Source organism: Cynocephalus volans, chromosome 8, assembly GCF_027409185.1.
Source record: "Cynocephalus volans isolate mCynVol1 chromosome 8, mCynVol1.pri, whole genome shotgun sequence".
Lineage (NCBI taxonomy): Eukaryota > Metazoa > Chordata > Mammalia > Dermoptera > Cynocephalidae > Cynocephalus > Cynocephalus volans.
Window position 1 is genome coordinate 11,973,758 of NC_084467.1, and position 22,118 is coordinate 11,995,875.

Consider the following 22,118-nt stretch of genomic DNA (forward strand, 5'->3'; position numbering starts at 1 on the left):
CAGGGTGTCACAGACACAGGATTACGACTTCATGGCGTGGGGATTCCAGAGATGGGGTTGGGGGGCAGCAACCGCCCTGAGCCCCTGACCCACACCCAAACCGCGGGGGATCAACCCCTCTTCCCTTCCCGCTCAGGCCCCGGGCCGGTGGCCCCCCAGCCCTACCTCTCCCGCAACGCCACCCCATTGAGGACATGGAGGGGAGATGGCATTTTACCGGGTCCCCCCCGCCAACCTTACGAAGGGAAGGCGATGGCGGGCTCGGGACGACCGAGAGAAACCACGCGCGGGCCGGGAGCCGGGGGCGGGAAGGCGGGCGGGGGCGGGAAGGCGGGCGGGGGCGGGAAGGCGGGCGGGGGCGGGGCGGGGCGGTCCCCGCCGGGGGCGTAAGTCCCACCTCCGGGGGCGGCGCCTGGCGCCGGGGCGTGTCAGGAAGAGGAAGAGCGCGGCGCGCGGCGGCGGGGTCCGGGCCGAGCAGAGCGCCGCGCGGGCCACCATGGCCACGGACGAGCTGGCCACCAAGCTGAGCCGGCGGCTGCAGATCGGCGAGGCCGCGGGGCAGCCCGGGCTGAACGGGGCGGCGGCGGCGGCGGCAGCGGCGGCGGGGGCGCCCGACCAGGCGGCCGAGGCGCTGGGCAGCGCGGACGACGAGCTGAGCGCCAAGCTGCTGCGGCGCGCCGACCTCAACCAGGGCATCGGCGAGCCCCAGTCGCCCAGCCGCCGCGTCTTCAACCCCTACACCGAGTTCAAGGAGTTCTCCAGGAAGCAGATCAAGGACATGGAGAAGATGTTCAAGCAGTGAGTGCCCGCCCGAGCCGGCCCCCCACCCACCCCGCGCCCCGGGCTCGGGCCGCGGAACCCCCGATTCCCCCGATCCCCCCGATCCCGCGCTGTCCTGGGATCCCTGCCGCCAGCCAAACTGCCCCCAAACCCTGACACACCAGGGTTGGGGACTCCAGATCATCACGAGGCTTCCAGACCCACCATCCCACCATGCATATGGGTCCGGGCCACCTCCACCCCGCCCCCGCCCCTGGGACGCGACCCCTCCTCATAGTAATGCGACCCCCCAGTACACCATAGCGCGCACATGGAGTGGGGGACCCCAGGGCTCCTCTCTGAGAATCACGAGCCCCCGTGAGCGGGACCGGGCCTCTGGCCCCTGGCCCAAGACCCTCCTGCCCCTGTTAGTGACGCTTTCCCCACTACCCCACACCCGCACACACCGAGACTGAGGACCCCCGGCCTCCCTTCTCCCCCATCCCAGCTACTGGTGTTCCCCTCCCCCACCCCAACACACGCTGGTCAAAGACACCCACCTCAGTGCCTCCCCAGGGTGACCATGCCCTGCACCCCATCCACATTCCTTTCATTGGGGTCCTTTCATTTCCTCTGCTGATCTCAGATCCCCCTCAAGGTGGGCTCTGGACAGGGGTCCCCCCTTCCCTTCCAGTTATTCACATCTATAGCAAACTGTGGGCAGAGACTCTTCAGCCCCTTCCACCCCTACCCGCCACCCACTCTGTTAGCCAGGACCGAAATCCCTGACCCTCAAGTTGTCTCCCTAGGGAGGGACCCCTCAGTCCCTGTCCCCCACTCTGCAGGCATGTGAACCTCTCCCCGGTCATCCCTCAGGGCTGAGTGCCCTCTGGACTGGGAAGTCCTCCCTCTCCTCTTATAGTTGTCCCCCCCACTCCCCCACACCCAACAGCTTTGCAGTCACCGCTCCCCTGCTTTCCGTCAGAAGGCCCCCATCTCTCCTCCCCGACTTGTGCCCCCTTCCCTCCCCACACAGGATCCTTGATGCCCCACACCACTCCAGTGAGAAAGGGGGGCCCTTCCTATCTGACTTGCCCGGTTACCCGACCCCTACCCTTTATTCCATATGGTTTCACATGTGGACTCATATGGAGTGAAAGGTAAGGGTGCTCAACCCAGACTAGACAGGCACCCCCCACCCCCAGCCTGTGGGCTCAGCCCTACCCCCTTCACCAAAAAACAACTTAATATCTCTGTGAAGGGACTAGAGAGAGAGGGCTCCAGTTCCGCTCTGGTCCATCCCTGGGTCCGCCCTGTTTGGATTGAGACAGTCAGCCACAATCTTCCCCAGCCATGTCTGTGTCCAGGAGGTGGTGAAGGTACCCAGTCCCCCTCCCTTTGGTACCCTTCCCCGCTTCCTCTTCCCCATCCCCCTGCCTCTGGCTCCTGGAAAGGGAACAGCCCAAAAGTACTGGAGTGGATCCTGAAGGGGATGGAACCTTCCCGAGCTGTCTTGGATGAGGGGTCAAGCGATGTAGCCTACCCAGCACAGGCAGCCCAAGGCTGAGGCTCCATCTGAGCTGGGCCGGAAGTTGGGGGAAGGCGGGGTGTCAGCCTCAGCCACCAGCAGTGGACAGTGCCCAGACATCAAGCAGGAAGCCCAGGAAGGGGGTGTTTTGCAAACCCACAGCTCAGCTTGAGGAAGGATCTTTCCCACTTCCCACTGCTTGCTGCAACTGTAGCTTCTGCATTTGGCCCCGACGCAGGGGAAGAGATTTTTGGTTCTCAGTCCGGGGTGACTAGGAGCCCCATACTTTGGCAAGGGTCAGTCTGGGGGAAAATCAAGTCCTTGGCCTCACCCCCTCTGAACTTCTGCATGGAAGTCCCAGGGCCCTGAGGACTCCACCTCTTTGACTCCAGGGTCTTGGTTGGAGTTCTTCAAAAGTTCCTTGAGCCCAGTATGGCTTCACTGTGTGTAACTTCCTTGTAGAGCTGGCCCCCTGGGGGAGTACAGAGATTATTCAGACACACAAAGACCTCTGTATTGATAGTACTGAGGCGCTAAGAAGCTCCTTGAGTCCTCCCAACAGCCCCATGATGTAGAACTGTTTTTGTCACCATCGTGCACAGGAGGGGTCTCGGCGCAGCAAAGTTAAGTAACTTGCCAAGAGCACACAGCTAGATAATGATGGAGCTGGAATTCGAACTCGTGTCTGTGAGTCCAAAAGCCGTGTTCTTCCCTTCTGGGTTTCACGTCAGTAAATGCACTCAACACCCCCTCCCGTGCTCATGGCTGATTTCACACTTCGTGTGTCCACCATCAGCTTCAGTTTCTCTTTCCCACAGATCCCTCCTTCTCTTGGGCTTCCACATCTTCCAAAAAAAAATGGAGCTGTTTTGGGAGAACCCAGACACCCCAAATGAGCGGGACATGGGAGGCTGCAATTTGGTGGGAAGAGGCTCATGGCTGGGGAGTGGTCTTGATGCTGCATTTACAGAGCAAGCTCACTTTTTACACAGGCTGTTTCGATGCTAATTTGACAAGGGGTACTCTGATGGAGATTGGGGGGAGCTGAGCCCCCCCAAGCCACCTCTTGGTACCAGTGCTACTTGCTGGGGTGTTGAGAGGGGTGAGGGGGTAGGAAGGGGCCGGGAGGCTGGACCTCTAGGGAAGGAAGTGCCGCCTGCCGGGGGCCCTGGCAAGGGTGGAAAGCTGCAGATTTTGTATTCAAGGAAACAAGGCTTCACTGTGCCAGCCCAGCCCAGCCCAGCCGAGTCCTGGCTGTACACAGCCAACAGACAGGCTCTCGTGGAGGACAAAACCCCCATTCTGCTTCCACTCTCCGAGTGGGGCTGCAGCCTCCTGGGGCCAAGCAGGGCCCAGGGATCACAGCCAGGGCTCTCCTGAGAGCAGAGGGCAGGGAGGAGAGGAGCCTGCCCTCCTGGGTAGCCACCTGCCACAGCAAAGTGCAGGAGGGGAGATCAGACAGAAAACTGGGAGCTGGGCTTCCGTCCTTGTCCGCTTGCCCTCCCTGGGCCTCAGTCTCCCCTTCTATAAAAGGAGCAAGCTGTTTCTGATGATTTGCAAAGGTCCTTTGGCTCTGACCTTCTTACATGTATTTCTGAGGGGTCCTGAGCCCTTTTGGATGTCAGAAGTGCCTTGCAGGGTCTGCTGGTATATCCATTCAGCATTGGTTGTTGAGCAGACTTCCTGGGGACGGAGATCGAGGGAGAAGAGGGGATCCACTGTCACTGATCTCACACTCACAGTCATGCAGTTTCCTCCTAGAAGAGGCCTCAGGGGTTGAGTCTCACCCCTCCTCCCATTTTACAGAAGAGGAAACTGAGATCCAGAAAGATGTAGTGACTTGCTCTCAGCATCGTGGGGAGGTTTTCAGTGTTGGAACCAGAGCATCGTTGTCTGTACGATGGGGGTAGTGGTCCCCGCTTCTCAGGGTGGCGCTCGGAGGAGTGATGCACATAGAGTTCTGGCCCAGTGCCGGGCACAAGGAGGCACCGCTTCACTGAGCCTGGACTGAGTCCTCCTCCCCGTGTGGCCCCAAGCTGTGTTCAACACCTTTCATCTCCCACTCCTCTTCCTCCCTCCCTCTGCCTGTCCATTCAGGGCTGTCTCTAGAACCCTCCAGGCAAGGTGGGGCATGGCATGGCCCTAGAGAGCCATAAGAGTGCCCACCCTGGGGCTAGCAACAGACTAGGTGGGGCTCTGGAGGGTTCAGTAAGTCAAGACCTGCCAGAAAGGTAGGCGGCCATGTAATTCTGAACCTGCTGTGGAATCTGAGGAAGATGCCCTAGTTCCATCTGCCTTGCCTAGCGCATCCCCAGCCGCTTCATCTCATGACCCTTGCGTCAGAGAGGCAGTCTTCCCTTTCCTTCTGGCTGGCCCTTCCCTTCACAAGCTCCTGAGGCAGCCCCGCCCTCCCCTCCACTCCCCTCCTTTCCCCTCCTTTCCCCTCCTTTCCCCTCCTCTCCCCTCCTCTCCCCTCCTCTCCCCTCCCCCTGCTCTGCCTCCCTCTGGGTCACTCTGCAACTCTTCCGAGTCCCTCCTGGAAGGCAATCTGGCAGAGCCATGGGCCCTGGAGCAAGTCATTTAAACCTTTCCAAGCCTCCAGTCCTCACCCTAGAACAGGAATGCTGGTAATGCCCACCTTACAGGGTTATTGTAAAGTGCCTAACCCAGTACGTGGCACAGAGTAAGTACTTACTAAGTACTGTTGCCATCAGCCCCAACTCAAGATACACCCTCTCCTGGGCCTCTCGTAGGACCCCTCACCCTGGTCATTAGGGCTGGTACCGAGATAGCTCCACAATAGCCACTGGCTGCCTCCACTTACCCCCGACAGAGCTGCCTGGCCTGGCAGGCTGGCAACAGCCCTTTGCTTTGGTCCGGAGAGACGGGCACCCAGCATGAGAATTCTTTTCTCCAGCTGAACAGACGCTCTGATTGACAGGTACATATGGCCTGGATAAATAACAAAAATGGAGAAACGAATTCATTATCACTTAATTACGTGGAAGGCAGGTGGCAGAAAAAAGGGAGAGCAAAGAGCAGCTCTGGAATGTTACAGAACCGGAACCCCAGTCTGCCACTGCCCAGCTGGGCAATTCTGGGCAGGATACGGGCCTCAGTTTCCCCTGGGGCTAAGGAACCTACTGGTAAAGTTCTGAGGATCAGGTGTAAAAAACCCTGAGCCTTTGTAAACAGTTCATCATAGTGTCTGGTCTGTGGGCTGTTTACTTAATAGATGATGGTTTTGAAAAACACGAGGTCCACTCACATGATCATTCTAACAACAAATATTTTATGAAGTTCCTGCTATGTGTAAGTTCCAGAGAATAGAGTGAAGCATCGAGTTCTTGCTCTCAAGAGGCCCAAGGTCTCATAGAGAACAGTGGCATTTAGGGATTTAGGGGTAGAGACGATGCACCCAAGGGCTAGAAATGAATGGTGCCTTTTTTTATTTCTGTCTTGAGGACTGAAAGCTATCATGAAGGACACCGTGGCGACCTGCAGCCAGCCCCCTGCCCCATGCCCCTTCCTCATTAAACAGAGCCACCAGGTCCAGCTGTTCTCAAAGGAGCCTGTGTGCATTATTTAGGGAACTGAATTTAGTCCTCACACCGCACAGTGAGGTGGGTACTATTATTATTCACATGTAACAGATGAGGAAGTCAAGGTTCAAGGAGGTTGAGTCACATGTCCAAGGTTATTATAAGTGGCAGTGGCAGGGTTAGGAGCAGGTCTTCCTTTAGGGAGCCCCCAGAGGCCAAATGAAGACTGATTTTATGATTGAGGGGGTTGGGTGGCCTTGAAGAGCCCTGGGGGGAAATCCTCCATGAGAGGTAGAGAGGTTGAGTTGTTCACCTGCAGCAGCCAAGAGCTGTCTTGGGGGGGCAGGGACTGCCCACACCCCTGAGGAGGGAGGAATTCCCAACCTCAGGCCCCATCTCTGCCCCTCCCACTTCCCTTCTGCATCTGAGTCACCTCTCCTCTCCCTGCCCCCAAGGATTTTGGTTCCCCTTTGGTTTGCACCTTCCTGCCTTCTCTTCCTGGTCTCTTCTCCACTCTCCTTGTCACCTGTGTCAGAGGCCTGGACCTGGCCTCAGCTGAAAGAGTCCAGGCTCAGGAACTGGCAGCATTGTTGCCTCAGGGAGGTCAGAGTCCCTTTCTGCAAGGCCAGCCCCGCTGGAGGAGGCAAGTCACTTTGCAGCATCTGCAGTGTTGGTCCCCACACCCTCCAGCAGCTCAGTTCCCTCTTGCTGCCCGGCAGCCTTCTCCTTGGCTGACTTCTGCTTTTCAAGGACAGCAGAGAGGGGGCTTCGGGGCCAGACAAGTGTGGCGAGACGGGGATTCTTGAGCAGACCCTTCCTGCACCTGGCCCCTGGTCTGCTCGAGAAGACTGTCGTCAGCCCGCTCCCATTTAATCCTTCCTTAGCATTCCACAAGATGATCGTCGCCCATTTTACAGATAAGGAGACTGGGTCTCAAAGTTCATGTGAGTTGTTCAAAGTCACACAGCTAGTAAGGGGCAGAGGCAGGATTTGAACCTGGGTCTGTCTGACTCCATGTCACCTGCACTCTTACAGCGGTCCACAGACCAGCAACATCAGCATCATCCAGAGCTCGTTAGAAGGGCAGATGCTCAAGCTCCACCCTAGACCTACCAGATCAGAGTCTGCGTGGTAGCAGGACTCCCCAGGTGTGCACACTGAAGCCTAAAAGCTGGGCCACCCCGCAGCCGTGTCCCTGCCACTTGCCTAAGGCAGCTGCTTAGACTGAGCTGTAAGGGGATAACAAGATGAATAAGGTAAAGATTAAGTTAAGTAATAAACACCGGATTATATTAGATGTTCAGTAAGTGTCCTTTGTAATCACTATTATAACAATAACTACTATTAAGAGCAGGAAGGGAAGGACACAGTGGGGGGGAAGCTGGCAGGAAACCCACTGCCATGCTGCCGGTGACAGAGATGCCCCTTGGTGGTGGCTGTGGCTCAGCCTGAGGTGGTTGAACTGGAGACTAGGATGTCCCCAAGCCTTGACAGCCGCCAGCAAATGGCTATCAACCTGGGGACTCCCACTTGATTCTCAGACTCACTGAAAAGCCACAGGGAAGCCGTGAGCACCGCACATGCACACACGCACACACACACAAGGCTGACACGGGGCACCAGATCAAGTGTCAGATGCCACAGATAGGGCCAGAGGAAGTGGGGAGTGCTGGGCTTTCCCCACATGAGTCAAGCAGTCTGGGGGTGCAGACAGGCGGGAACTCACACTGCTGAGCAGTGGCTCCCGAGCATGCAGCTGCCACCTGCACTTCCCTCCAAGGGGAAGCAAGCAGCAAGCAAGGCCAGAATTTCTCTGTGGTCTAGAACTTTCCTGCCCCAAGAGATCTGCCTTCCCATTTCACAGAACATAGAGTAGAGACCTAGGAGCCATGGAGGCCTCCCCGTGGAGGGAGATGGGGGAGACCAGGTCTGTTTGAATGTCGAGTCCACAGCCAGGTGGGCCTCGAGGGCTCCTTCTTCAGCTGTCTGTCCTCCTGGGGTCCCCTGCGCTCCCACCCTCCCTAAGCAGCAGCTGTGTAACTGCTTCATTCTGCCATCAGACTGCACAGCACGGCTGCAGGGGGCAGGGGGCATGAGGAGCAACTTTCTGATAGTTCCAAAGCCAAAAAGGGCCACCTTAGAGAAAGAGTGAGCTTCCTGTCCTCGGAGGTATTCAAGACACCAAGCAGGAAAACTGCATTGGGAATTTGACCCTCACAAAGGGCTAATCAGGATGGTCTCTAATGTCCCTTTCAACCCTGAAGTTCTCTGACAGGGGGTCTGTAGGCATCAGGACATGACATGTTTTTAACAGGCCTTGTTCAGATCCCACCTGCACCCTTATCACCTATGACCTTGGCCAAGTGACTCCCTCTCTGAACCTCAGTCTCCTCGTCTGTTAAACAGAGATCTTTATGCCTACTTCATGGAGTTCTTGTGAGAATCTGTTGCAAAACACTTGGCATAGTACCTGGCACATAGTAAGTGCTCAGCAAAGAGTAGCCAGTAACGATAATATTGTTATGAAATGGGGACAAGCCCTGGGTGCAGGGCCAGGGCTTTGACACTACATGCTGTAGGAGCCAGCCACATCCCACCCCAGTGACTGCTGATTATCAGAGCTGGGAGCAGGGAAGCAGCCCGCTGGGTGGGACCGTGCTCAACCCAAAGGAGCAAGGTCTTCTTGGGTGGTGGCTGGCTGCTCTACTTTCAAGGGGGGATGGGAGCAGATTTTGTCACCAGCATCCGGGGCGGCAGCTGCTGAGCCCTCCCTGATGAGAACTATTCAAGGGAGGCGAGTAGGAATGTGGGCACCGTGCCAGGCCCTTTGGTGCTGGGGAAAAGTGCTGAGCTCCCAGCCCGGGAGCTTTTTTGCCAGTCCTGCCGGTGGAATTAGCCTTCCCAGACAGGCCCCAGGCCCAGCTCTTGGCCCAGCCTCCCCTGGTCCTGCAAGCTCGAGAATGTGGGACCCTCCATGAGACCAGGAAGAAGAGGGAGGCGGGAGGAGGAAAGCTGCCAGCTATTGGAGTCCCACAGCCCACCGGCTGTGTGACCCTAGGCTGATCACTGCCCACTCTGGGCCCCAGTTTCCCCACATTATATGAAGCAGGTAGACCAGGCTAACTGGATGGACCTTGTGAGCTGATCTCTCTTTTCCTGGGTCCTCTGAGCCACCTGCAACCTCAATTCTAGCTCAGGGAGAGGGCTGATGGATCAGGGTCCCCCTCAGCCAGACATAGGCCTATTTCCAGCCATCTTAGAACATCATTCTCTCCTGGGCTACCAGTTGTCCACCTGCTGGCAACACAGTGACAGTCACCCCCTTTGTCACTTCCCTCGGAGGAGGGAAAGCAGTGGGACAGGAGAGCAATCCAGGGCTGAGGCCCCTCTCTTCGTCTTCCCACAAAGCGAAAGGCTCTGCCCAGCGGCCCTCAGTCTCTCCACCTCCCCACGTTGCTGGATCTTTGAATCAGGCCTTGTAGGGGAGAAGTGGGACTTCAGAGGAAGTGGAGATGCTGGAGGGACCCTGGGTCATCTTGTCCACCCCCTGCCTCCAGGCCAACCCACAACAACCCTTTCCTCCCAGCCCTGTACTATCAGGACTGGAGCCTGTGGGAGAAACCAGCGTGTTTTTTATCAGTATTATTCTAATTATCATCACCATTTTTATATTATATGTGTGAAGAACTTAACATCGTATCAGGCACATAGCTCTTGCTATAGCAGCTGCTATGTTATTATATTATTATAATGAAATTAACAGGTTTATGCACCTATGATGTGCTAGGCATTTTGTATCTGCAATCTCATTTATTCTTTCATAATCCTAAAGGTAGATATTAACAATAATAATAAATGGTTATTATTATAGTTAGTGCATATTAAGTGCCTACTGTGGGCCAGGCTCTGTGCTAAGAGTCTACTTGTATCGTTTCTTTTAATCCTTGCCTCAATCCTGAGATGGGGAAATTGAAGTTCATGGGGTTTGGTGACTTGACCAGGGTCACCCACCCAGCAGCTGGCAGAGCTGGAGTTTGGCTCCGGGTCAGTTTCAGCAGAATTGATTTGAGCACAGACCTTCAAGGTCATCTTTAATCAGGTTAATCCCCAAACCTAGCTGATCCCCAGCTTCAGATGATGTCAGAGCCAAGGGTGGATGTCCGTTCACAGGGGTCTCATGAGAACAGCCCTCTCCAAGATTGCCTCCTCTGGGGGCCCCACCTCCCACCCCAGCACTTGGCTTCTCCCAGCCCTCTGTCTCCTTCCTGTGGTGATTGATTTGTTGGCACTGCGGCCAGCCCCTGCATTGTCCCCCTGGGGTCTGGAGCCTGCCCAGGATGGAGCCCGGCACTGGTAATTGATTGGCCCTTGATTGATACAGGCCGTGGTTCAAACTGTGGTTTGAGCCAAGGCCCAGCCAGGCCTGGGAGCCGCCAGAGACAGAGGGATCCAGAGCCCACATTTCCATCCAAGTTTGGACACTTTATCTGCACTTCCTACGAAACTGAGCTGCGCCTGGCTTCAGCAGAAACCCATACACTTGAGCAGTAAATAAAGCTGGGGTGCAGGGAGAGGCAGGTGGGGTGGCAGAGAGCAGGACATGGGACCCATAGGGCTAGTTCTGAACCTCTGACCGGCTGGATCTCAGGCAGGTACCTTCACAATCCCCCTTCCCTGAGCCTGAACTGCCAGACTGCTGAGTGCAGGGGTTGTAAAGAGAAAGTGCCCTGCACATAGTGGAGGCTTAGCAGAGGTAACCAAATCTCACTGTAGCAGTGGTAGCTGCCATTTATGGAGCTGGCTCTGTGTGCCGGGTGCTTGGCTAAGTACTTGGTATATGTGAGCTCAGTTGATCCTCAGTGACTCCTTGAGAGGCATTTCAGCATGGTTTCTCAACCTCAGCACCATTGTCATTTGGGGCCAGATAACTCTGTGGTGGGGGCTATCCCGAGCACTGTAGGATGTTTAGCAGCATCCCTGGCCTCCAGATGGCAGTAGCACTGCCTTTCCAGTTGTGACAACCAAAAATGTCTCCAAACATTGCCAGGTGTTCTGGGGGGGTGGCATCTATACTCCCACTTGAGAACCGGCTGCATTATGCAGCTCAGGAGCGCAGGCAGCCTGGCTCCAGAGCTCTGACATGTCATCACTGCCTTTCCTTGGAACCCAAGTTCAGAGCGCAAAGGGGCTTTGTTTTCCTGGGGGGCGCTGTGGAGGGGAGTGCATGTGATTTGCACAAGGCTGCTGCCAGGGTCAGGCAGCAGCAGCCCAGCCCCTCCACCCACTGCAAACAGGCTCCAAAGATGGAAGGAGAGCCCTCTGCTGTGCCCCTGCAAGGACCCTCCAGCTCAAGGTGAAGGCTGGACCGTGGGAGCTTCAGCCTTCCTGACCCTCCCAAATCCTACACTCTCCACCACCCCAGCAATGCCACTGCCCACAGGGACCTCTGGCCCATCTGCCCACACCCCAGCCCTCTCACCCTGTGGTGGGAAAGAAGGACTCAGGACCCTGTTCCCTCTAGGGTCCCCAAGACCCATCTTTCCCATGCTGCATCACTTCCAACCACTGACTCACTTGCCTGTGAACTATTTATACCCCTTGCACAAATGCTCCCCTTGGCGCTCCAGGCAGACATCTGTGTTCTGCTGGCAGCCCCAGGACATGTGGTGAGGCGGGAGAGTGGGGGGCTGGGCACAGAGTAAATGTGTGGGTTTATGAATCCAACGGACTGGGGGTGGAAGCCCTGCTCCTTACTGCAGTGTTACCTTGGGCAGGTCACTTAGCCTCTCTGAGCCTCCATTGTAAAATAAGGTTATTAGGAGGATTAAGTGAAGTTTCCAGCACAAAGACAGATTTCAGTAATTGGTTGCTATTAGATGTCTAATGTTATGCAAAGCTTATGTATGAGGGTACTTCAGAAAGTTCACGGAAAAATGGAATTAAAAGATAATATTAATCTTTCCATGAACTTTTTGAAAACCTCTTGTATAACTAGAGAAGGGCAAAGGGAGCTTGGGAGCCCCAAAGAGGGCACAGGAATGAGATGTGTGTTCATGTAGATCTCTGAGCCCCCAGGACGTAGGTTTCTGGAACTCAGCCCCTCCGTGTCACACTGCCGTCACCTAGCCAGCTTGAGGCCTTAGGGACTACACAAGACTTCTTTAGGTGCAGAAAAGCCTGTTTCGCCGTCCCTGAGACCACTTTCCCCACCCCACCGCCTCCTCCCCAGCTGTTCCAGGAGACAGGCAGGGCAGGTGTTCGGTTAGCCTGATAAGAAGGCCTGGCTGGGCCACGCAAACAGTGTCCTCATCCGCCAGGCTGTGTGCTCCAGCCAGGGGACGGCCTGGCGGCCCTCTCTGACCCAAACTCTTAGCAAAAGGAGGCCAGTAGAGACAGGTCGAGACATTTAGACTCTGCTCCCCTCCCCCATCCCTGTCGCTGCCAGGCCTTTGGTGATTAAAGAGAGAGAGAGAACTAAGTGTGCTGGGCAGAAGCATTGTTATCGCCTGATCACTGTTCCAGGCTTTCCAGCGCCCAGCCCAGCCATATCTCCACCACTCCCTGCAGGCACCCTGCACAGCTTGTGCCTTGAACACACCCGGGGCCTCCTCCTGGAAACTAGAAGTAGATCCTCCTCCTGCGACCTCTGGTCCTCCTCCTGCCTCCCTCCTGGATAAGATAAGATGCTCAGCAAAGGCAGAGACTCTGTCTTAGACGTCCCTCCATTCTTCCTGTGTTATTTATTCATTCAACATTTTTTGAGCACCTACTATGTGCTTTTTACACCCCACCCCACCCCCAGTATGTAGCATAAGCTGGGAGGCGTCAAATAGACTTCCCCAGGACAGAGGGTGCTGGGTGAGAAGAGCCACTTACTGCATGGACAGGGGCCACCTTTCACATCTGTGTCTCATCCTCTATGTTGGTGCTTCTCAGTGGAATGGTTTTGCCCCCAGAGGACACGTGGCAATGTCTGGGAGACATTTTTGGCAGTCCCAACTCAGGAGGGATGCTACTATAAACATCCTACAGCACACAGGACAGCCCCCCACAGCAAGGAATTATCCTGCCCAAAATGTTAACAGTCTGAGGTTGAGAATCCCTGCCCTTGCCAAGACTCTGCCATCTAGGGTAGAGCCAGGGAGTGGGGGACAGGTAGGCCCAAGATGTCCCTCAAGTGCCCATGGAAGTGCCAGTAAGCCAGCTGGTCCTGGAGGTGGTCAGTGAGTGCTAACCTCAGAGCCCAATCTGCACCCCCATGGTATTATGAATTCTTTCTTGCTGCTAGTTCATATCACATTCAGTACAAGGAGGCTACGATTTCAGCTTCCTTGTGCCACAGACTTGTCCAAAAGTTAGCACTGTTCAACATGCAGGAGGCTACTAGGCCACGTGGTGAGTTCCCCGTCATCAGAGGTAACCAAGCAGAAGCTGAGCCACATAGCGAGACTCTGCCTGGACTGAGGTCCCTTCCAGCTGTGACAAGATGACTTGGTTGTTGGGAGATACCTTCTGAGCCCCAGGCTCCTTATACTCAGGCTTTTGACCTCTCTTACGGGTCAGGCATCAAGTGTGCCAAGATGTATTCTTTGCACTCACAGGTACGATGCCGGGCGGGATGGCTTCATCGACCTGATGGAGCTAAAGCTCATGATGGAGAAACTTGGAGCCCCCCAGACCCACCTGGGCCTGAAAAACATGATCAAAGAGGTGGATGAGGACTTTGACAGCAAGCTCAGCTTCCGGGAGGTAAGTCCTGACCCAACCCCATTCCCCACCATGGACTACACCTGGGGACTTGGTGTCCTGGGAGAGACTCATCCCTTATCCCCGGCCCCCCTCATTCAATGACATTGTCATTGAACAGCCAGCTGTGAATGGCTGAGGCTTCAGGGGGCTTCCCAGTGCCTGCAGCAGGGGGCATTCTGAGATGACCTAAGTGAGAAGGAGAGACATCATTCTTTCATCCAGTGAGCATATATTGAGTGATTTCTGTATACCCAAACCTGTGCAGACTGCAGGGTACAGAAAAAGGCCCTAAGCTCCTAGGGTCCTGGAGTATAGAAGCGGAGACACCACAGAGGAAGACAACACAGCACTGTGATTGCAGAGAAGAGCAGGGGCCGGACAAGAGAGATGGGTACTGCAGGCCCAAGAGGGGCCGGGCACAGTGCTAAGGGACTTCACACTCAGGAACTCACTCATTCGTCACTCTGAGACAGGAGCTATGGGCAAGCCTGAAAGCCAGCCAACAGTGGCACTGGGGGATGCCTTCTGGAAGAGTCGGGCTCAAGCTGGGCCTGGGAGAGCTGGCAGGAAGCATAAAGAGGCAGGGAAGGAGACAGGTGGCAGGGGCAGCTGGGGGACACAAGTGGCCAGGGAGGAGGGTGCGGGCAGTACAGGGTTTGGAGTCCACAGATGTGTTCAAATCCTTCTGACACTGAGACTTTGGGCAAGTGTTTTACTGTCCCTGAACCCTCTTCATCCTGCAAAATGGGCACAATCATAGTACCTTTAGGACTCAGTAAATGGAATGGGGGGCAGATTTGTCTGGAGAACAGTGGAAGACCGAGATAGGGGGTAGGTTGAGGCCACGTCGTCAGTTTTGACTGGAGCTGGGCATGGATGGAGCAAGGCTGCAGTGACCCAGGATCCTGAGAGGACAGGAGATGAGTCCCCTGACCTCCCATCTTACAGATGGGCAAACAGAGACCCAGAGAGTGGGAGCACAGGAGCACGGAGGGGTGTGGACCCAGCCCTCTGGTTCCCAGCCCCGCGAGCCGGCACACCTCCCTTTCTCCAGGGGAGGTCTGAGGCTGGGTCCAGGGAGGGGCTCCTTTCCTTCCCCTCCTAACACCACGTGCCCCCTCCCGCTGCAGTTCCTCCTGATCTTCCGCAAGGCGGCGGCTGGGGAGCTGCAGGAGGACAGCGGGCTCTGCGTGCTGGCCCGCCTCTCCGAGATCGATGTCTCCACCGAGGGCGTCAAGGGGGCCAAGAGCTTCTTCGAAGCCAAGGTGAGGAGCCTGAGCACTGCGTGGAGCCTGGGGCAGGGGGTGCCCTGACCGCAGCTCCAGGACAGAGAGCCTGCTTGAGCTTGAGGGTTAGCACGTCCCCTTCCTGTCCCTGCTGAGGCTGCAGACAGAGATGGAAACACCCAGCTGGGCAAGGCCCTCAGCACTCCTGGCTTCTGTCGCCTCCCATTCCAGGCTGTGATCCTTTCACAGAGGTGTGTACTCTTGTAGAGGGAACAGGGATCACCTTGAGTTGCCCCAGCCCTGGCACACACAGCTACTACCCCAAGGACAGGGCCTTAAGAGGGGAGGGCCCAGGAGACAGCAGAGGAGCCCAGAAACATAGCACAATCTCCCCAGGGCCTCTCAGAAACACTGCTCCTGCCAGCTCCAGTCTGGAGGAAGTACAGGGTGCCCCAGCGGCCACCTGCATGCACACTACCTTCCTCTTTCAGCACATGCTTAGATGGAGAGGACAGGTATGGTCTAGTGGCTCCTGCCTGCCCAGGGCACCCACCTTTCCTTATTTCTCCCTCTTTCCATGTTACACTAAGAACATTCCTTCTAGAGGCCACCTCCTGCCTCCCTCTGGGCTTCCGAGTGTTGATGGGCTGTTCCAGGGTCCATGAGCAGAACCGGGATGCAGCTAGATTCCCTGGACAGGAAACAGGAGAAGGACCACACCACATCAGAAATCACCCTTACAGGAGCCTTGCTCTGCCCCAGCCACCGAATATACATGATCTCTTTTAAGCCTCCCAACAAATCCATGAGATCAGAGTTACTGAGCACCAGGTTCTAAGTGGAGAAACAGGCTCAGGCCAATGAAGTGCCTGGCCCGGGGCCGGAGCTGGTGACAGCTGCTGTGTGTATTGCTGGGTGGGATGCAGCAGAAGGGGCCCCAGAGAAAACAGCCCACGGTGGCAGCGTGTAGACCCCTGCAGCCCTGACCCTTGACCCCCTCCCCCCTCCCCGCCAGGTCCAGGCCATCAACGAGTCCAGCCGCTTCGAAGAGGAGATCAAGGCTGAGCAGGAGGAGAGGAAGAAGCAGGCGGAGGAGATGAAGCAGCGGAAAGCGGCCTTCAAGGAGCTGCAGTCCACCTTCAAGTAGCCGGGGCTGCGGCCACCGCCCTGCCCGGGCCCCAGCCCAGCGCCCAGTACAGCAGGCAAGGGCGGGCATGTGGAGGGCCGGGTCGAGCCAGAATCCTTGCCTCTGTCTGACCGAACCACCACTCGAAACCTGAGAATGTCTGTGAGCGGAGCGAGTGGAGGGGTCTCACGGAGGTGGCCCGGTAGCTCTCCGTTCCCTTCCGCTGTTCCTGAGGCTGCGACACCAGCGCTGGCTGCCTGCCTGGCCCAGCCCTCCCTGGCATCCCCGCGTCCCTCCCACACCCTGGCTGCCCTACTGCCTGCTCCAGGCCCAGCTCCGGCTCTAGGCTCCTCCTGCCCCTGTGCCTGCCCTCCACACGTGTCCCCCCTCCCTGCCCAGGGGCCACCTGCCCTTAACCAGCAGGTACGCTGCCCCTGGAGACCTCCGACAGCCCCTTCCCAGATGGAGAAGCAACAGAGATGGGAAGACTTGTGGCCACCTCCATAGAGCAGGACCCAAGGGGCTTATTGGAGGCATGAGGGGGCCCCTCCCCAAGACCTTTTCCTCCAGCTCTGCCTCTTCTATGTGCTGGAATGGTGGTGGGGAGCTTCTGTTTTGGTGAAGGGACCCAGGCGCCTGGCACCCCCTGCTGATGGGGACACTGAGCCCAGCCAGGCAGGGTGAGGGGCAGCTGTGCCAATCTACCTCATAGGCACACAACTCTGATGGGCATGCCGTGGGGTCATGGGCAGGGAAGTCTCTGGAGGGCAGAAACATCACTCCCTAGCACCCACAGAACAACCTGAGGGTCCCCAGGGCTCTGGAGAGAGTAGGGTGGGAGGTGGAATTGGCACCTTCATAGGGAAGGAAGCCAGCGCTTCATCTCGGTTCTCTGGGAAGCGTCCAAGAAGTGCTTTAAGTGTGTTGCATGCACCGGGCGGTGGGGAGCGGGGCTCAGCCCTTTCGTCATCCTTCCCCAAGTGATGTCCACCGCCTTGTCACCAGCGACGGGACCTGCCTGTCATGCCCACCCCCTGGGGGTCCCCCCCTGCCCATCACCGCAGCTCCCCATGTGCACGCTCACGTGTGTGTGTCTGTTGCTGTGTCGTGAAACTGTGACTGTCACCCAGTCCCAACAAGTGAACGGCCATCGAGGCCACGGTTATGCAACTTTCAGTGTGTGTCATAACAGCGTCACTGCTTTTTAAACTCAATAACTCTTTATTTTAGTAAAATGCCCCAACAGTCCACGAAGCTCCCGTTGGACTTGCAGAGGTTTTATTTTTTTGGCCTTAGAATCTGCAGAAATTAGGAGGTACTGAGCCCAGCGCAGCAGCAGCCTTGGCCCTGGATTGCGTTTGCCTTAGTGGATATGTTTATACAGATGAATATAAAATTTTCTTTTCTGTTGGCTTTTTGCTTTTTATTTTTATTCCTCCTCACCAAAAAAAAAAAAAAAAAAAAAAAAAGCTACTTCTTCATTCGGTGGTACGATTATTTTTTTTAACTAAAATAAGATAAAATTCTATATTCTCATGTCTGTGTGGTTCTTGATGGTTAGAGGGGAGGAGAAGGGCTGGGAAAGGAGGGGACAGGGATGAGGTCACCTGGGGCAATCACGTCAGAAACCTGGGAGAAGAGGGGACTCTTCCAAATGGAAGGTTGGTTAGTGTTTGGTGCCACACACCATCACACACCTGGCACTAGTCTAAGCGCTTTACATATATTAATTCATTTAATCCTCACAACCAGCCCACGTAGAGGGTGATATTTTTATTCCTATTTTGCAGGTATGGGGAGGCCTGGAAAGTCTCCCGGAGGCATACAAGCAAGTGGGGCAGCAGGATGCTGAGATCACAGCCTGTGCCCTAACCATTTAGCGACCCTGCCTCAAGAGTTCAGGGAGGAAGAGCTGCATCTCCACAGGGCCGTGGCACACAACACAGTGGCATTAAAGCCAAGGGGATTCTGGTGGGTGCACCCTAGAGCCCTCTAAGCACCCCCTGCCACACACAGAGACACCCAAAGTCTTGAACAGGCTGGAAATTACCCCAGGGGTGGTGGTATGGCGAGCAGGGTGGACAACAGCAGCTCCTTGTGCGGCTTTGGACAAATCAGGTGCCAACTGGATCTCAGTCTCCCCATCTGTTCAATAGGAGGGTGGGCTAGGGGTCTTCCTAGCCTTGTGGTTTCCCCTGGGGCAGGGCACCCCGCTTTCCCAGGCACAACCTGAAGTGAGGTGGGGGAATGTGACTTTAGGATTAGGCTGGGGGTCGCTGCCCCCGGGTGGTCACGGGTGGTACTACAGCAGCCAGGATGCCCCATGCCCTCTGGCTTCCTCTCAGGCCCTGCCTGGGGAGAGCTGCGTCCTCCCAGTGTATTTCCTGGGGCACACACTCCCGCATGCTACCCAATGCCTGAGATGCCACCTCTATCAAAGCAGGATTTTAGGTTAAGCATTGTCTTTTGATAACTTTCCCCAAGGGAAAACCATCAGAATTTCCAGCATCCTATTGGAGAAGGTCTCAGTAACAAGGGACAAAGGGTACTGAAAGAGAAGGGCTCAAATTCCAGCTCCAGAGCTCGAGCCCCGTGGCCTGGCAATGGACATGGGCTCAAGCCCTTGGAACGTGAGAGATGGGGACTGGCTGTCCCACACCAGGGCCCTCCACCAACAGGCCCTCAGCCTCAGCCTGCATAGGACTCCCACTCCCAGCCCTGGTAGAAGAAGCAGGTTGAGGAATAAAGAGGCCTGGAGTGATCCAGGGACCAAGAGAAATGGCTCCTTTAAACCCTCCCCAAGTCCCACCCTCTCATTTAGCCTCCCCTGCACTGAGTTCCGGCCCCATCACCAAACCCCAAGCCCCCAACTAAACCCCCAGTACTTCTATCTCATTTTGAGAAGCTCTGCCAGCCCTTCAGCCGGCCCCCTAATTGGGCCTCACCAGAAACATAACAGCTGCCACCCCAGAGTCCCATCCCTGTGGCCAGAAAATTCAAACCCCAGCCAGTGCACCTGCCCCATTTCTCAGGCTTTCACCCCACCCCCTCCACTCCCCCTCCACTCCCAACTTTGGCATTGCTTCTGCAGAGGCCCAGAGGCATGTCTGACCCCCACCCCACCCCTCAGCTCAGCCTCCGTCAGGTCACCCAAGATTATTTTTCCAGTACAGACTGGCCCCAAGGGACTCACGGACTTTGAGGTCTCGGGTCCTGGGAGGCCCCACTCCAGACCCTGGAAATCCTGGAGTTCCATGGGATGGAGTTATGGATTCAAGCATCTTCACACTCTCAAATCCTCAAGTTCTTTCTGGACATGGAATCTGCTTTGAAGGAATCCTTTCCCAACCTGCACTCCATCAAGCTTCCACTCAACAAATCTCTTCTCACGTGGAGCTCCTAGGCCTTGGCCCATCTCTCCAAAGACATCACCCTGTCCCGCAGGAAGCTCCTCCAGTGCTGAACGGGGTCTTGCCATCCCTGTGTCCCCAGTCCTAGCACAGGGCTTGCACATGGTAGGTGCTCAGTGAATGTGGGAGGAATGAATGAACGAATGAATATTTTCTGTGTATAAGGTATGTCAGTGCCTCACAATTTGGGCAAACAAAACAGTCACACCTTTCAATATGCAAGTTAATCCAACTCCAAGCCTCCAACCACCAATCACAGGAAATCCACTCTCCCAGGGCTCCACTCTGCACATATCCAAAAAAAACCCCTAGGGCTGCTTCTTCAGACCTGTTATCTTGGCCAGAAAATCAGGTCAGCCAACCTAGCATCGCTACTGTATCTTAGGCAGTTGGGCACTGGGGTAATGGCATCCTCTAACCGGCTGCTCCCTGCCCCAGGGCTGGGGTCAGGAGGAGTCAGGAGGAGTCAGGAGGGGCTGGCACCAGCTACACTCATGCTCAGAGGCAGCTCCTGCCCCTGCCCAGTTGCTCCCAGCAACAACGGTTTTCTCCTGGCTGTACCAGGGCACAGCTAAAGGCACCTCCAGGGCTTAGGAAAAGTGCTCAGGATAAGCCACAGAGCATTCACCCAAATCTCTCTCAGCCATTCACATGTAACCTCTCATATGGAGGGGGCCACAGCCGATGTCCATGCATCCGTCTGGTGCAGTGGGCATACTGCCTGAAGCCTACGGTACCTCTGGGGGCCCACAGAAATGTTTTGATTTCTTTAAAATCAGTAGGCGGTTGGTTAGAGCACGGTGTTATAACACCAATGTCAAGAGTTCAAATCCCCATACCAGCCAGCCACCAAATAAGTGAGAAAATCGGAAGTAAAAAAATGAATATAACCAAACTGGATTATATTCATCTTTATACTTATATACACATAAAACATAATTTTAAATATTTTTGGTGGAAGAAAGGGCCCGTGAAAGCAAATGTTCCCAGTGACAGTCCAAACTCAAGCTTTCTGGTAAGAACTAGGTGACAACAACAATGACAGTAATAATAATAACAGTAAACACATAGGGTTACCATATGCCAGGCACTCCTCCCAACAGCCCTAGGAGGCAGGCACCATTTTTATTCCCACTTTATAGATTAGGGAGTGAGAGCACAGAGAGGTTGAGTCACTAGCGTAAGGTCACACAGCTAGGAAGCAATGGTGCTAGGCTTTCCCTACTTCCTGGGTATAGTCCAACCTAAGCAAAGCACTCAACATGCTATCTTCAGCATCTGAAGCAGACTAAGATGATCTCAGTTCTCTCCAGGGGCAATTTTTTGGTGCTGGCCTTAAGTACAAGGCCCCACCTGGTAGATGTCTGAAAACAAGGAAGTTCCTCTAAAGCTGATGCTGTCTGCACCTTCAAGAGCAGCCAGCAACCTCCCTCCAAAAAGGTCAGTTTCTCTGTGAACATTCATACAAATAATAATAACTCTCTTCATCTGGTACGTCACTAGCAATACATTTGTGGCTACTTCTGCGTTTTTGTGCATGTTTGAATGGGTGGCACACGGCTCTGCATGAGTCTATATAAAACTGAATGCTTTAAATATATGACATTGGCGTGTGCCCATCTGTGGATATGGAGGCGTGGGGGTGTAGGTGTGGGTGTCTGCCTGTGCCTGTATTCTTGGGTATCTATAGGCCAGTACATACAGCTGAGATGGACATTAAGAAATTGCTTTATCTCTCTGAATGCAAATTGACAAGCTCTGACACATAGAAGACCAGTTAGTCATTTCCCAGGTTGCTCAAAGGACATGAAGGCCCAGAGAGGTTGCCCAGGTCCTGAGGTTATCCAGCCAATCACTGACAGATGGAAATCAGGCATCTTTCCTCTGCTTCCAGACCCTACTAACTCCCAAGACCTGTCACCTAGCTCAGTCTGTTGCACTCAGGTATGGTGTCAGCCCCCAGGCCAAGTTGACCCTTTGCAGGCTTAGCAAACCATGGCTCTGGGTCTGAGGTGGATTGGGCAGTAGCCACTGACCCCTCTATGAGGACCGGCCTTGAGATGGAACTGAAAGCTCCCTATAGCCTGAGGGCCCCAAACACCCCAGGCCTGGGGCCTGAGGTCTTCACAGCAGGACAAACCCCAATACACATACAGTCCCTATCTCTGTGTGAAACATGTTAATTTTTATGTTACCAAAGGAACACATGCTCCTTTTAAAAAAGAATTTAAGCTGTATAAAAATATCTAAGTTAGAATCCGTCTTTACCCCCCAGATAACCACCAATAACAGCAGAATGTGTAGTGTCCTGAACTTCTTTACCTGAAATGGTTCCTAAGGTGACCAGTGGACCCAGCTCAGAAAACAACTGACAAGGACAACTCGGGGTGAGCAGAAAGGGGAAGGAAGAGCAGAATCTAACCAACCGGGCTCAGGTCGGGCCTTGGGGCAAACGGATTAAACCACATCCTCCAAGGGATGGGCTGACACCCAAATGCTGGGGACTCTGGATAGAACTTCTGGAACACAGTGCTTTGAAGCCACATCAAGGGTCACAAATTCACATCTGCCACTGTCCTTGACATTGAAGTCATGAAGTCTTAGGACTGAAAGGAGCCTGAGAGTCCATCTGGTCCCACCCACCCATTTTAGAGATGGGGACACTGAGGGCCTACTAAGCTGGTTCCAGATAGGAATTTGGCCAACCAAGCTCCTTCCAGGGTCTGCTGAGCCTCAGTCCCCGTCTACAGCGTTGGGAGCAGGTGCAGGAGAGCACCA

At 55.2% G+C, this 22,118-nt stretch overlaps 1 protein-coding gene across 1 annotated transcript; it reads left to right on the top strand.

The window, feature by feature from the left end:
• Positions 1 to 433: 433 nt before the first annotated feature.
• On the top strand, positions 434 to 17,381 carry EFHD2 (EF-hand domain family member D2). The gene is made up of 4 exons (XM_063106552.1): positions 434 to 798; positions 13,431 to 13,578; positions 14,709 to 14,843; positions 15,820 to 17,381. The coding sequence occupies exons 1-4, from the start codon at positions 497 to 499 to the stop codon at positions 15,949 to 15,951; spliced, it is 717 nt and encodes a 238-aa protein (XP_062962622.1). The 5' UTR covers positions 434 to 496; the 3' UTR covers positions 15,952 to 17,381.
• The last annotated feature ends 4,737 nt before the right edge of the window (positions 17,382 to 22,118 follow it).